Source organism: Lissotriton helveticus, chromosome 6, assembly GCF_964261635.1.
Source record: "Lissotriton helveticus chromosome 6, aLisHel1.1, whole genome shotgun sequence".
NCBI classification, from domain to species: Eukaryota; Metazoa; Chordata; class Amphibia; order Caudata; family Salamandridae; genus Lissotriton; species Lissotriton helveticus.
This window is the reverse complement of record NC_136067.1, coordinates 166034273-166051067: the sequence shown is the minus strand read 5'-3', so window position 1 is coordinate 166051067 and position 16795 is coordinate 166034273. Positions and strand designations below refer to the sequence as shown.

At 45.4% G+C, this 16795-nt stretch overlaps 1 protein-coding gene across 2 annotated transcripts in view; it reads left to right on the top strand.

The window, feature by feature from the left end:
- The first annotated feature begins 536 nt into the window (after positions 1-536).
- The window catches only part of PINX1 (PIN2 (TERF1) interacting telomerase inhibitor 1), a 533850-nt gene continuing 517591 nt past the window's right edge, over positions 537-16795 (top strand). The window contains exon 1 of one of the 2 annotated variants that reach the window (XM_078647562.1): positions 537-674. In XM_078647562.1, coding sequence (XP_078503688.1) covers positions 656-674 — 19 coding nt within the window. In that variant the 5' untranslated portion in view covers positions 537-655. Of the gene's footprint in view, positions 695-16795 lie in introns of both variants that reach the window. The other variant, XM_078647563.1, reaches the window with a different exon arrangement.

The window sequence follows — 16795 nt, the reverse complement described above, 5'->3', positions numbered from 1 at the left end:
AAGCAGCTCGACCAGCCCATTTCTCCACGGAACCATCAAACCCTAAAAGTAGGGAGAGAATGTAGCATAATGGCCTGAGCTGCTGACCTCGGTGCTAGAGAACCAAGTCGAGTATTGGCGTCAGCCCAACATACTGTGATTCTGGGTGAATCACTTAATCGACCAGCCAAAATAAATGTCACCTTAACTGGTGGTCAAGCGCCGGTGTTAATGATCAAGTGCCGGTGCTCAACATCGGAAACTACAGGCTCAAACTAAGCACTGCTTCGAAGGTGCAAAAGGCGAGACCGATTGCAAATGCTTGTTTAATGCCCTTCGACCTCCGCTGCTTTAGACCCGGCTTAATTTCTTTCATGCATTTCCTTTCCTTCCCTTTTCCAGGCGCAGAAGCTCGAACGCCTCAGAATACCCACGAGCCATACCTTCTGCGCAGGCGTGATTTGGCTAAATGGAAAGCACGCGCATGCGCTCTACAGTGATACAACACTCGAGCGCAACAGGAGTGTCGCGTGTAAAGTTCAGCATAGCACATGCGCAGTTTAGGCGGTAGCCAGATCTAACTGGGGACCTAAACTTACTCAATCGGGTCCCCGGCGTACCAAGGGCTTCTATTTCCGGCTCTGAAGCCTCTACCTTTAGCCTCTACCTTTCCAAGATGGCGATGCTGGCAGAGCGTGAGTTCCTTTAAATGAGGGTGATTCTTGGACATGTATTATCATACAGCAGTTATTTGAACAGTTATTAAGGCGCTCCAATCACCGAAGGAGCTATGAACTATTAGCAGCGTGTCTACTGTGCGAATTACGTAGATGCCGAGCCGGTACTGTCAGGAAGGCACGCACAAACCCAGTTTCTAGTTGGTGGATGCCCACATACACTGGCGCATTCCACGATGCGGGTACAAAGTTGTATCTTGTGAGGAAATGAATGAGCTGTATAATATGAGTTGCGAGCACATAATCTGGTAGTGTCTTACATTAATTTCTTTTGCTAGGTATAAATTTGCAGATAAAAGTTACTCAAGTTACCAGCGACAAGTGCTTCTCATACTATGTACGAGTTGGTGAAATTCGTGAAAATTCAGTCTATTTCGCCAAAAATATTGTCCATTTTGTGTTCAATGCACTGCTGTATCCCTCTTACCAGTCTTAACTCTCACACACACTCGATCTCTCTCTCTCTCTCGTGGCTTAAACCATTATTTTTGCTTCAGAACACTAATCTGCTGACTTTGCCTGTCTAATACCGAAAAAGCAGGTACTGAAACAAGCTATGTTTTCGTTGCGCCTCCCATCTGCATCTGTGTTTCTGTTAAAAACGTGTATCTTATTTTGGCAAAAACAAGTTTGTTTTGGTAATCACCGAGGGCAGCATTTGTATTAGAGTTAATCGCCACCCAATTACAGGATATAGGATGGCAAGTGCTATAAGAAAAAAGTAATTCTATGAATTAGTTTTTGCCAAATGATGAATGCCATTCATCTTGGAAATTTAGGGCAAACGGTTTAGGCAAAATTATATTTCCGCATTAGTGTTCTGTGAAATCGCTTGCAGCCATGATCAAAGGGTCGCTGTTTGTGCTATCTAGGAGAACATAACCTCTACTTACTGTGAAAAGGAATCCACAACCACTGTGCAGTCAGAGAGGAGCATGAACAGTTTCAGTTTAGTGTAAGGAGGTAACCGTCTCTGTATTGTGTTAAGGGGCTAAATATGGCCATAGTTTATGCTATGAGGTCAGTATACTTTACCTCTGTATACTGTAAGGCAGGAGAACACAATCTGTCTGTTGTGGGAGTATTATGGGTAACATGTTCTCTGTAAATCAGTGGTGCATAAGTCCAAGTTTGTGAATTCATAGGATGATAAATAAAGGAAGTAACGCAGACAGCAGATTTTTTTTTTTTAATTTAATTGATCAAGCAATCTGTAGTATTTTAAAAAATCATGGCAGGAGCTGATGTGTAATATATAGTTTCAAAGCAGGCACCGACTCAGTGGGATAATGATCAAAGATTATGTTTATTCCAAAACGACCAGATGCGTTTCGGCGGACAAGTCTGCCTTGTTCACTACATCTGAGTTCACCAAAGTGAATGGGCATTTTTATAGCAGTACAGTGGAACCACAGAGAGGCCAAGTGAGTTGCCGGGGCAACAGGTGAAGTGATGATAGACATGGAAAAATTAGTGTTTTAAAATTGCAAGTCATTGTCTTTACATTACCTCTACGTCCCTCATCCTCGACCCAGTCATCACTCATGAGGTATCCCACAAGACAGGAAACAAAACAGGAAACGCTTTTAGGCTCCACCCCCCCCTACTGCCAGGTGCTATAACATTTCCAACCACTAGAAGCACATCCTGTTTTGTTTCTTGTCGGTGGTTTACCTGATGGGAGACGCTTGGGTGAGTGCCGGGCACTTACCTGCTACGCTTGTCCTGTGGATTCCTCCTCTGCTCGGCTCTGGGAGGCTCCCGTGGACCGTCGTGGAATGCTGTGGAGTTGGGCTGCTGGGCTTCCTTGTCTCCTCCTAGGCTCGGGAGACCTGTGTTGCGTGGCTCCGCGGGTCTCCCTGTTCTTGCTGCCCGGTTTTCTATTCATCCTGCATGGTGCCGGTTCGAGTCCTCCGTTTCTTCTGTTCCCGTCATGGGTGAGTGCCGGTCCTGCTGCGAGTGGAGGGAGAGGTAGGCGATTGCTGGATTAGCGCTTGGCCGTCTTTTGGGCGCGCTATTGGTCCATTTGCTCCCCCGGTGGCGTTCCTCACTGCATTGTCGGCGGGCGCCTGTCGTTGCGAGGGGCTTTGTTTGTGCTCTGTGCTTTGGCCGTTGCACGTTACAGGCTTACAGCGGCTTCAGAGCCTTCTATGCTGCAGGATTCCTTGACGGCCCGCGCTTCCTGTTTGGTCGAGGGTTCTTTTGGAGTTCCGCCCCTTCCTCTCGCTTCTCTTCACTACGGCCTCCGTTGTGATTGGCCGGCGGCTTGGTTTACTCTCTGCAGCTGCTCGGTTTGGCGCTGGGAGTTTCAAACGTTGGGATTGGTCGTTTTGTATTTATTTCGGCCTATTCGGTTCCTTCCATATGTATATATATGTTGTACTGGACGGATGTTTTTTCTTCTGTTGTTGCTGGATTGGTTTTCCTACTCTTCAGCTGCTGCTGTTCTTGTGTTCATTATGGGCCAACATCATCGCAAGAGAAAGCATTCTTCTCCTGTGCCTTCCTCTTCCCCTGAGACCAGTGGGGATCCGGCTACTCCTGTGAAGCTTGCCAGGGGGGATGATGATCGGATTAAGCGCCTTATCCTGGAGACACTGTCTGATATGAAGGCGAACAAGAAGTCTGTTGATGGTCATTCCAGTGCTGCTGACTTTTACTCGGACATTACTTCCTCTGATGAATCTGATGGGTCTTCTCTGACTGCTGGTGAGCCTCAGGGCAAGTACATTTCCAGGGATCTCTTGCCTGATATCCTTTCCCATGTTCGGGTGAATATGGGGTTTCCTGATGCTTCTGCGCCCAGCACCTCTCAGGATTCGTTCTTGCCGCAGTTTAGGAAGCCTGTTGCCTCATCTCTGCCGGTACACCCTTTTGTGTTGGATGTCCTGCTTAAGGAGTGGAAGGACCCTGATCACATTGCCATGCCCAGGTTTATGTCCAAGCTTTATCCTTTGCAGGATATGGTGGACTCCTTGCCTGATTCTGTACCGGTGGACTCTGTTGTGGCCAGTCTTGTGGGGCGTCCTTCCATGGCGGATGATAACATCCTGAGAGACGGTGTGGAAGGTCGATTCGGCTTTGAAGAAATCTTATGCTGGCTCTCATCTTGCTATTCGATCTGGGATTCATGGGGTCTATGTTGCCCAGTCTTTGTTGTCTTATTTCAAGACTCTGTTTTCCACGATGCAGGAGGGTGGCAGCTGTCCGGCCTTGCTGGAGTCCATGGAGCGCCAAGCTGAGTTCTTATCGGACATCGCCTTTGATTCAGTGAGGGCTTCTGCTATGTCCTGTGGTTCCTCTATTGCTGTCCGTAGGAACCTATTGCTACGGGATTGGAAGACGGACGCGGCTCAATGTTCCATGGCTTTGAGGTTGCCTTTCACTGGTACCAGTCTGTTTGGTGACTCTCTTGAGGATAAGCTGCATAAGGTCTTTAAGGAGCGCAAGCATTCCTTGTCTTTTCGTCCGATTCCGTCCCGTGGGGGTTCCTCCTTCTCCAGTGCCAGGTCGTTCCGCCAACCTTCCAGGTTTCAGCAGTCTTCCTTCAGGAGTCATCGTGGCACTGGTCGATCTTTTCTGCAGCAGTTTCAGAAGAAATCCCAGCGGGGTACTGGGTCTGGCCCGCAGTGTTCCTGAGTATGCATCCAGGGGGTCGGTCTCGATGGTGGTCCGCCCGTGGTTGGTGGGAGACTTCGCCTGTTTCTTCCGGCTTGGCGATTGACGACCTCCGACAAGTGGGTGCTGGATGTTTTGTCTCGGGGTTACCGGATCGAGTTCCTGTCCCCTCCTCCTCCCTCCGGGGTGGTGGTGACTCCGACTCCTCGGGACGCCACCCGCCATCTGGCCTGCTGGAAGGTGTTCGTTCTTTGGTCAGCAAGCAGGCGGTTGTCCCTGTTCCACTGGGGGACATGGGGATGGGTGTCTACTCCATCATCTTTGTGGTTCCAAAGGTCACAGGGGGTTTCCGGGTGGTCATCAACCTTCGGGGTCTGAACTTGTTTGTGAGTAAGATCCCATTCAAGATGGAGACTCTTCAGAAGGTGATTCCGCTGATCCAGTCCGGGTGGGTGTTCTCCACTCTCGATCTCCAGGATGCTTATCTTCACGTTCCAGTGGCTGTGGGAGATCAGCGTTTCCTGCGCTTCTGCCTGGAGGGTCAGCACTGGCAGTTCTGCGTCCTTCCTTTTGGTCTTCGGTCTGCCCCCAGGGTGTTCGCTAAGGTGGTGGATCCCTTGGTGGCACATCTCCATCTCCTGGGAGTATCCGTGTTCCCCTATCTGGACGACTGGATGGTCCAGGCCCCATCTCTGGAGGTCATGTCTCGTCACCTTCTATTGACCATGACTACGCTCAGGGATCATGGGTTCTTGATCAACTTGCCAAAGTGCCACCTTGTGCCTGCCACCCGGAGGACCTTCATCGGGGCCGTGTTCGACTCAGACAAGGTGTTTCTACCAGACTCCCGGATTCGCCGTCTTCAGTCGTTGTTGAGAAAGTTGTTGTCCCGAGCTGTGGCTCCCCTCCTACAATGGCTGGAGGTTCAAGGTCACATGGCTGCGTCTGTTTTCACCGTCCCCTGGGCCAGGGTTCATCTAAGTCCTCTGCTGTGGCATGTTCAGAGGTGGGTCCCCTTTCCTGTCTTGGACTATGCTGTTCCTGTGCCTGTGTCTCTGGACATTGTAGCTGCTCTCCAGTGGTGGCTGGATTTGTCCCACCTTTCCAGGGGAATGTGTATCCATCTGCCTCCCCCTCTGGTTTTGACCACGGATGCCAGCGCGTCCGGCTGGGGTGCGACTTTGGATCATTGGACGGTACAGGCCCGTTGGCTCCCGTCGGAGCTGCGCAGGTCATCCAACTGGTGGGAGCTGTCTGCCGTGGAGAGGGCGCTTCGCTTCTTCCATCTTCATCTGAGGGGTTGCCATGTCCTGGTGAGATCGGACAACACGGTGACGGTGGCCTACATCAATCACCAGGGGGGGACCCGCAGTTCTTCCCTGAATCTGGTGGCCTGCTCCATTTCGGATTGGGCGGAGCAGCATCTTCTGGCCCTCTCTGCTCAGCACGTTCGGGGTGTGGACAACATGGTGGCGGATTCCTTGAGTCCGAGGTTTCCTTCGTCTCTGTCCCTGTGTCTGGCTCCCTGGACTTTTCAGTTGATTTGCCAGAGGTTCGGGACTCCGGATCTGGACCTGTTTGCCTCCCGGTCCAATACCCTGGTTCCCTTGTTCTGCTCCTGGACCCCGGAGCGGGGCACATGGGGGGTGGATGCCTTGTCTCTCCTGTGGCCTCCTTGGCTTCTTTATGCCTTTCCTCTAATTCCTGCCTTCTTGCTGAAGGTTCGCGGGAGGGGGCTCAGGTGGTGGCTGTTCTCCCTCACTGGCCGCGGAGATCTTGGTTTCCTCTGTTGCTGGGCCTGGCTGTGGGTCCTCCTTGGATTCTGCCCCGGTACCCCTCTCCTCTGAGGTCCCCGTCTCCGTCCCTTCTGGTTCCTCTCTCCTTGGCGGTCTGGAGGTTGAACGGTTGCCTCTTGGGGTCCGTGGTCTGCCCGACCACATTATCTCTGTGATGCAGGCCTCTCGTAGGAAGTCTACTTTGACTTCTTATTCCAAACACTGGGCTTCTTTTTCTGGGTGGTGTTCCTCCCTTGCTCTGTCTCCTACCTCTTGCCTTCTGTTCTTCAGTTTTTTCTGGATGGCTTTCGGAAGCGCTTTGCTTTGTCTACCTTGCGGGGTCAATGGTCTGCTATCCGTGCCTTCCGGGATCCGGATTATTTTCAACCTTCGGATGGTTTGTTGGTTTCTAGCCATTTTGGGAGTTTCTCTCTCTCTTCTCCTTCTGTCCGGTCTCTGGTGCCCCCTTGGGATCTGTCCTTGGTGTTGGGTGTTTTGCAGTCCCCTCCTTTTGAGCCTTTGGAGTCTGTGGACCTTAAGTTCTTGTCTTACAAGGTGGCGTTTCTGGTTGCTATTACTTCTGCGAGACGGCTGGGGTAACTTACGGCCTTGCATTGTTCTCCCCCGTTTCTGCGGTTTCTGGATGACGCGGTGGTCCTCTCTTTAGATCCCAGGTTTCTCCCAAAGATCCACTCTCGTTTTCATTCCTCTCAGGAGCTGGGTCTTCCTTCTTTGTGTCCTTCTCCTCCTTCTGAGCTTTTGCTTCATTCTTTGGACCTCAGACGTGCCTTGTCTGTTTACGTTGCTAGATCTGCTGAGTTTCGCTCCTCTGACTCCCTCTTTGTGACCTTTTGGTTTGGTTGGTTGAGGTAAAGCTGCCTCCCGTCTTACTTTGGGTCGCTGGATTAAGGCCGTCATCTCTCTGGCTTATCTCGGTGCTGGTTTGCCTTGTCCTGCTGGGGTTCAGGCGCGTTCCACTCGGGGCGTGTCTGCCTCTTGGGCTGCTTTTCATGGTGTTTCTCTTGATGAAATCTGTCGGGCTGGGACTTGGGCCTCCGAATCCACTTTTGTGAGGTACTACCGGTTGAATTGTGCCCTTTCTGATGGACCAATTTTGGTTGTGGGGTGTTGCAAGCTGTGGGGGTTGCTCCCTCGCTCTGAGTCTGTGTGTTTATTAAACTTTCACTTGCTGCACTCCTTTGTGTCTGGTCTGTGTTTGCTGTGTTGGGTGTGCCAAAGGCCTTCTTGGGCGTTGCTTTAGTATGCCTCATGAGTGATGACTGGGTCGAGGACGAGGGACGTAGAGGTAATGCTATGATTACTTTCGGTAAGCCCCATTACTCTTAGTCCTACTCGTCCTCGACCCAGTCATACTTCCCACCCTGTCCAGGCCTTTGTTGCTTGGTGTGTCAGGATATGCTTCTAGTGGTTGGGAGTGTTATAGCATCTGGCAGGAGGGGGGGTGGAGCCTAAAAGCGTTTCCTGTTTTGTTTCCTGTCTTGTGGGATACCTCATGAGTGATGACTGGGTCGAGGACGAGTAGCACTAAGAGTAATGGGGATTACCGAAAGTAGTCATAGCATTACATTCATGTAAACGAAGAAATACATTGAAATGCATTTAAAATACTTGCGAGTGCTTTTAATGATCACACACATTTATCAATGCTTTGTAACTGTATAATCAAAATAAGATTCCTCTCTTTTGTGGCTTTAACTCGGGATCTCGTGGTGTTGGCCGCATGTGCGTGTAACAATTGACATAGACAAAATATCTTGTGTACGTGGCTTAAAACCAATGGCTTGCGCGCGCATTCTGTAACAGCGCGGAGCTGCGGTGAGTCATGGATCTGTTTGTTTGTTGTGTTGTTCTATGTGGAACCCCGTAAGTGCCAGGTTACTAGAATCAAACCTTTAGTATTTCGGCTCAAAATTTCCATCTTAATGGTACTCGTGGGTCATTTGCTATTTTCCCGCTTAATGTGTGTTTCTTTTGTACGAGAACGTAGCGGGGATCTCTGGTTCGTACTTCACTTGATGCCCCTGTGAGCCTTGTGCCATGTGACCGCCGGGCCGTGAGGCCTATATCAGTTTGACTGCTGTGTTGTGATGTGTTTGGAACCCCGTATGTGCAAGATGGCTCGAGTATAGTCATAGTGTTTTAGGCACAATATTTACAATGGGGTACTTTAGTGGTGTTTACTTTTTCTACCGCTGTATGTTGGTTTCTATGTATGAGAACGTCGTGAGGTCCCCGAGTAAATGCTAGGCATGATGCCCCAGTGGGCCTAAGTGGCAGGTTGGGAGAGAGGGAGCAGTAGTGTGTATGAATGATAATAATTATTGTGATCGCAATGCACTGCCTGGCTAGTAGCTAGTGTAGTGTGGTGAGTAAGTGTTTCCTATGTACAGTGCGAAGTGTTGTGTGTTTACAAATAGATGGTGAATTAAGATGTTTCAGAGGAGTGGGTTTTTGACTTAGGTGGAGCGCGAGGAGGCGTTTGGGTTGCTGGCGCGGCTGGCAGATATCAGAGGTGTACACTTAAAGCTTCATCCGCATTGTGTCCGTTTGGGATTTTACAATAAAGCATGATTATGTATTTGGATTCCATGCGCCGCAGGGTTTGTTGTCTGTTTCCCCCCCTGGGGTTCTGTTTGACACTATCTATCACAAAATATGACAGGTCTTCGGCCTTGCCATTGTGGTGTGTATTTATGTGTCGTGCCACTGGATAGGAATGATCATCATTTGAAATGGCCCTGAGGTGTTGCAAGATTCTTAGATGTACAGGGTGTATTGTGCTTCCCACATGTTGTTTGTCCAAATTAAGTGCATGTGATGTAGTTCCAATGTCTCTGACAGAAGAATAACCAAGACACCTGGTTAAAGGCTTAGAATGTGGGAATAGTATTTCCATAGTGAGTGCTTATTGACAACAACTTTCTCGTTAGCAGTTAAAGGAAAATATACTTCAACTTTGACACATCCTGTGTCACCTTGCTGTACCTTTTGGAAAAAACAATATCTGCACTTAAGCTAAACAATACCAAAGTAAAGCTTGTGATTAAGGAACATCTTCAGGAGTATGTAGGTACAGTATGACTTCTGCCTGTGGACACTGTGTACTGTTTGCATTTACACCCCTTATGATGGTGTAACTACATGGGCATTCCAAATGAACATTAAACACATTCAGGGACTACAACATGTGCAATGTCCTGTATGATATCAAGTACCCATGTGACATGCAATATGTTGGCCATACTACTCAAAAAATGAGGCAGGATTAGTCATTAGCTTAGTAGGATTCGGTGTGGCATTGAGAATTCCTCCCAGTAGCACTTTAAAGCATCAGAAATACACAGCTGTTGGCCCTACTTGCACAATGGAAGACATTGTACAACAGTCAGAGGCGGAAATGCAAGCAATTCACCGATGAGGAGTAAAAACTGCCCGATATTTAATTTGGCTACAGAGCAGATTCGACATAATTAACTTATCAACTGGCTCAGTCTGGCCAGTTGAAGGCTCAAGCGACAATTATGGGGCCGATTCCGCTGTCGGACAGACTGGAGTCCGTCCGACAGCGGTCAGGAACTGGAACCGAACGACCTCTTGTCATTGGTTCCAGACCTGCAGGAAGGATGCAACCGAACCCGTTTCGGTCGCAATCCTATACTTAACAATAGGAGCATGCATTCCAAACGGAATGCATACTGGCATTAAGTGCAGAGGTGCAGTTCATCCCTGCACCCGGTGGCAGGCACCCCAAGGTGTCTGCCACTGGGTGCAGGGACCATTCGGCAGCCTATCACACATGGGGGCCCTGTAGGCAGCCCCCAAAGACAGTTTCCCACTGTCTTCCTGTGCCAGAAAGGCCGGCACAGAAACGCAGTGGGAAAATGCCATTGTACTCCCTCGGCCGGAAAGAGCTGCCCGGGGCAGTACTGAAGGGTTTCCAGATGGCTGACGGGCTCTCTGAGCCTGTCGGAAGCCATCTAGAAAACAGAGTCTGATTCCTTTCTTACCAAGCCCATCAGAAGGGCTCGGTAGGAAATTAATCCAAACGGGCAAGTCCTGCTTTCAGATAGGAGTCTTTCTTCTCCTCTTTGCATAATTCATTCTTTGCTAACTTACATACAACACCCTTATACCTACCCTCATTCTTGTTTTTAGACTGTTATGATTAATTATTTAACGAAACTCATAATTGAAAGTAGCACTACTTACTTTTTCAATCACAATGTACATCCACTTAGTTACTTTCTATCGCTCCTCTATTCCAGCTGATTTATTTTCCCCCATTCAGCCTTCCTGGTGATGACACCTGCAGGACGTTTCTGCTTATTTATTTGCCCTTTGAGCATTGCCATTGAAATATTTGGGCCATTGTTTCTGTATGAAGCCGTGCTCGTGCAGCCTAGGTATTGTTATTGTCTATGCTACAATGCTCTCTATTTCACTTCTTTCATCATTTCTCAGCATTCATTCAATGCAGATAATCACACGTATGCCTGTGTAGTTTGCATTGAATGAGTTAATTAATTTCCATCATGTACTTTGAATAATCATTTGTAATGGTTCCTGAGTTCTTATGGATCCAGCAGTACATTATTGATATCCGGAAGCACTGGTGTTGTCAATATAGTTAGAATCTTGGCGATAGTACACGCTCTGCTTTTAAATCGCTTCACTTATTCCATTTGGTGCAAACTATAGCCTGGTTTTAATTCTGAATTGGAATGGTGCCAACCTACATAATTTAATGTTGTTTGTCCTTACTAAAATATGGCTTTTTTTGGTGGCAGGCTATAGGCTGGATTGGAGGAAGTGCCAATAGCATGCAGGTTGCAAAGTTGATGACTTTGTCCAGAGGAGAGAGGGAATCATATTGGGCACATTCACAAAGCTACCTTCCATAAGTAGTTGTGACATTTCCCTGGAGATTCAGGAGTCCTCCAGAGTAGGTGACACCCACTTTGCAAAAAAATGTGTATGAATGGGATCCATGGTGAGGAGGGTACGTAGCTTCCCAGGACTGCGAGAAACATATGCCCATCCTCCGTTCTTTGAAGAGATAGGGATCCAGTAAAGATGTAGAGAGGTCAGTGTTGCTAACTAAATTTGTAGGCTACTTATTATTTGGATGACACTCTACTGCTATGGATTTGATCATGTCTTGTGCTTTGTCTGTGTATATCCCTTCGCTCAACTCTGGTAATTTGTTGCCAACTTGGGCCTGTGTGATCAGCCACGGAGAGTTGTCCGGAATGCATGTCCCAGCGCACTTCCTGGCTTGGTTGAGCGTGTACACTAAGTGTGTCATTTAATTTTGACTCTTGCTGTAAACTGCTTTTAGGCTGAACATGTGTAGCAACTCTGTTACCTCCCATTTCAGATTTTTCTCTTGTTTCAAAGCAATGTGCGGTTACCCCATTTGGAATGTGGCAGAGCATGGAAACACCTTGTCCAGTTGTCCTCAGCAAGTCCATTTAACAGTTGCAAACAAACTAGCAATAGAGACGGGGGATAATATCAGCATCACAGGCTTTGCAATTGTACCTTTCTAATAAGGTGTTGAAGACTAGTGTGTTAAGTGTTCTCAATAGAATTTTCCTCAGGTCTGTAAATTTTGGTTCACACCTATGTGTCCATTTGAAGGAGAGTTGGCAAAGGGGAAAACCTTAGGTTTCACTTTATTTATTTTGAGTTGAGCCATCTTGCCAAACTGTTCAATCATTACAATGTTAGGGCTGCACACTAGCAGACAAGGCTTTCCAAGTCGTCCGGATAGCGTGCTAGTTGTTGCAGTCACAAAATGCCTGTCCTAGCAAATAATAGTAGTTTGAAAGTTCGAACTCAGTCCAGTGCTTTGTAAGACCTTCTTTTTTTCCTGAAAATCAAATGGTTTAAAAACCAAGCATGTACACCACTTGGAGTCGCCGTGTCTTGTTAAAGTACTAAGGAACTATCCTGCCCAAACTCATACATGAGGCGGAATATCTCACGTTTATCTGGGATAATCATTCCCCATATAATTGCCCCAACTATTAATGTAAACACCAGACACAGATATTATATACATAATATTTAATCAAAGAAAATAATTCGACGTGCTTGTGTATGTAGTGTTAATCAAAAAATGCATAAATAATTATATATAGTTCAGTTTTTCAACACAACAATCAATGGTCAAAGAAAAGAAAAGAAAAAATAATAATAAATATAAATCTCACAAACTCCAAACAGTCAATAAATGCGCATTAACATATCTATGCAGTTACTCCACTCCTACACATACCTCTATCATCCAACATACTAAAAATAATATATACAAGGATTAGAGCAACAAGAAACAAAAGGTAGCTCCTAAAATTTAAGCATCTAATAGTTCAAATACCAGAGTATGCGTATTCTGTAATCAGAAAAGCAAGTTTTTCACTTATATGTACAAAATAGAGGTCACATTGCATTCAATGCAATAGATAGTGCAACGCTACTAAATATCTGTCAACATATCTTGCTTTCCACCATTATATATCTGAAGGGTATTAAAAAAAAAAAGATAATCTAATCATTATCTCCTATTGTTCCTGTTGTAGTCAGTGCTGACGCGTGTTTCGGTAACACCTTCTTCAGGGCGCTAAAATCTGATATTCTCCACTTCAACAGGGCTTGCAATGGGGGAGGAGAAGGAAAATAACACACTGATAGTGTTTCTCTGCCCGAAGGGGTTAAACATCAAAATGCCTGCACAATCACAAGTAAGCTAAATGGGAATTCAGGGAGGCACCTGCTCAAGCAATATAATCACACTAGATCCAATTTATAGATTCTTCTCGGCACTCACTAGGGTTCGAAATCCAGCCAGTGTCACAGTTTAAATGGCATAGTGTTGTTAAATTAGTCCACGAGTTCCTACGTATATGTAACTCTATTAAGACGTAACATAAACATCTTTGACCTTGATGAAATAACTCCGCTGTTCTAATTAGCCATTTAGTTGGTGTGCACTCACTGTCTCTCACAAGCTGGACTAGTGCCTGGCTGGGGGCTCTTCTGTAGCCTCTGGTATTCTGTGCTGGACATTTAACCCTCTTGAAGTTTTGCGTGCTCCAGAATTCTCAATGTGTCCTCGTCTTTCTAGGATGGATGTGTGTTTTCTGAATAATATTTTTCTCTGGTGTCATAAATGCTGTTTGTGTCAATCCAACTTATAAAATGTCCTCTTACCATGGATACATGTTCGCTTTTAGCACACACCATAAATGTTACCCTTACTGTAATGACCTTACACTGAAGTTTCATTGTCCTCAAAGAATTCCCTGAGTCCAGTACAATTCATCTAGAGATGGTTCTCCATTTTCTGACTATTTTAATATGACAATATTAAATGTGTCTGACTTAAAAAGTAAGTTTAGTGTAGCTATCTCCGTCTGGTCCGTGCAGTAAGATGACACTATGGCCTGATAAGAATCTTGGTTCAGGTAGCGCTTGTTCTAGCACTCTTTGTACTGTAGGCGCCACCAGGACAGTGCTAGTGAATGCGAATTGGACTGAATTAATAGATGTGTTGCTTCTTGCCTAAGTGCAGGCATCTTCAATCACTTGTATGTCCACAAAAGCTCTTGCATGCTTTCATGCCTATTGTTAACTGTGATGGCTGTAATGCTAGTAGTTGACGTTGAGAACAGTATTTATATCTTACGATCCAATCCAGACATTGACCACCAAGCCATGACGTTTTAACTGTGTTAATAAAAAGTGAGTGGCTGCATTGGGGTTGTTTTCTGACAAGCTAGAGATCCATGTAATTACATGCTTTCCCTGTGATCCAAATATGGATTCATGTTTATTATGTTGTATGTTTTAGAGAACTAAGAGTTGTGTACAGCAATGACTTTGCCTTGTCCAGCTTTAATGCTTTTACCCAAATCAGATATATACTTAAACTTTCCTTTGCTTATTGATGTTATTCAAATCATAATTTCTTGGGATAGATGTTTGTTTCCCCTGTCTGGTTGTAGTGTTTCTTCAGACTATTTGTAGTGCAATCGAGTCAGTAAAATGTGCTTTTGGTGCCGTAACCAGATTCAGTTTGGCTTTACAAAGCATTACATATTTTATATGCTGTGCTTGCATTGCCAGCTTACCTTGTTGAAACACCTTTGATGCTGTTTGTGCAGCCTGGGTGACATATGGTTCTGCTGTCACTCTAACATTCATGTACATCATCCAAATCAAGCAAGATGGGCACATGAGTTAATTGCTCCCTGCTAATATCTGTATGTGAGCTGCAGCTCAGCACTTTGGCTTCCTATGGCTAATTGAACCTTTGATGCTTTTGAAGGTCGATAAATTGAGTATCATTGCATTAGATGTTAATTCCAACCATTACAGTTTCTAGAAACTGTGCATCTGCTGGAATGAAGCACTATAAAATGACACATTATCTTAATGCAGCCTTTCGTGCTTACTGGATTGAATCGAGGTTCAAAAGCTTTTAAAGGACTCAAGATTTTTGCAGTTTTCTCGTCAATTTAAATTGATATTCTCAATGATGTCATAGAAGATGTCATGAGTGATGTAAAATGTGGGGTAATAAGCAGTGTATGGCAAGGACACGAGTTATAGTTGCATTAGGGCACGAGTTATAGTTACTTGAGCTAACTCTAACTGGTGAATATCAGTGGTTTTGTTAATTTGAAACGTTATGTTGTCACTGAAACTCTCACCTAACCCTAACATAGCTTTAACCTTTGTTTTTTTTTCCCAGTGAATTTCAAAGTGTTTTTTTGTAATGCAATGTAAGATATTATTATAACCCTCAACTATAGCACCACTTTAACTGTCCCCTCTCTATGCCATAATGAGTGTGCATAGTAGGGTATGGAGAGGAACTGACCTCTCTGTTGACAGCTATCCTCAGGGTGATGGGTGTTCTTAGTATGGTATGTAGAAGGAATTGCCTCTCCGCTTAGACCGCTCTCTTGGATAACTGATGTGCATAGTAGGATGTAGAAAGGGACTGACCTCCCTGCTGAGACCGCTCTCTTGGATGACGGGTATGCATAGAAGAGTATGGGGAGCGTCTGGCCTCTCCACTGAGACTTCTGCCTTGGATAACAGGTGTGTGTAGTATGGTGTGGAAAGAGACTAGCCTCTCCGCTAAGACCTCTCCCTCTTGTATTTTGTGTTCTTATTAGAGTGTGGAGGGCTCTGACCTTTCTATTTACAGCTAGTAGTAGGGTGTAATGATGAACTACTCTGTAGTGAAACTTCCCCCCTGGGGCTACAGATGTCCATTGTATAGTGGAAAGGGATTTTGTCTACCCCTTCCTACTTTTTACGATCCTGCAACTCTGTGGGATCACAACTTTAAAAAAATAGAACAAAATAAAAAGAAATGTACACTTTCTTTCATAACAATACTTATGCCTTACAGACCTCTTCTCAATTACTATGGGGACATGATGCTTTCATCCCACCCGCTTATACACCCTTTATTCTCCATTCTTACAACACCAGCAATTCTTCATAATAAGTAGTAATGTTGGGCATTTAATTTCGAAACCTCCAAGCCAATAACAGCAGGAGCGAGGTACCTTATGGGAAAAAGAGTCCTCTAAACCAATCAGCTAGTGCCATTTTTGAATTCGCGCTCAAGCAGGGCGCTTTCGAATCCAACCGTCCAGATATACAAATATTTTTTAACCTTAATTTCTCAAAAACTACTGAACGGATTTACACCATATTACACAAAGCACAATCTCATGACCTAGATCCTGCCAAATTTGGTGTAATTCAGTTTTTGCGGTAGTGCTTCTTAAAGAAGTCTATGGATAATGCATGTGGATTTTGTGTTTTGGGACCCCCCTTTTTTCTCAGTCCCCGCTTGATGTATCCCCCCAAAACTTTTAAAGCACAAACTAGGCACAAACAGAAACTTTTTGGAAAGTTTTGTGGAGGTTCTTCAAACGCCACCAGAGTTAATGGCAAAACAAAAAAGGAATTTTCTATATAAAGGATGCCTTAATTATAACTACCCAGTTGCGACTACCACTGGGTAATATATTTATGTGAACTTTGAGCTGCTTGTGGTAACTTTATCTCCAAATTCTCAAGAATAATGAGCCTCGTCAAGAGACACTGTTGGATGATAATCATTTTGTTGTCATCTGAAGGATGGAAGGCTCAGCAGCATTGTCAAAGTTTACACCTATCAACTATAGTTGGCAGAATTGAGTTGTCACTGAAAAACATTGTCAGATCTCCGTTTACAGAGTAGTTAAATAAAAAAATAATAATTTAGAAACTCTGACTCTTAGGAATTTAAGCAGCTCAATGAAGTATCGTTTAAAATTTGTTTTTTTAATTGATTTTCCATTAAACAGTCGAGTTGGCTAGCCATGTAATAGGAATCAGTCACAAAAGGCAGTATTACATAGCATGGTGTTCAGCATTAAAAATCATTTCACAATGCATTATAGTATCTGTGTCAGTACTAATATCTTTGTCATGCATCAGCCAAGAACTGTACGTTTCTTAAATAACCTTTATAGTAGAAAAAACAAAATGATGAACATGGTTATTTGCTAACTTATCCACCCCCACCCCCTCCCGATCTTGTTCCGGCTTCACCATCATTTATATGCATATTCCTGTGACCTACTCTATGGTTGTGTG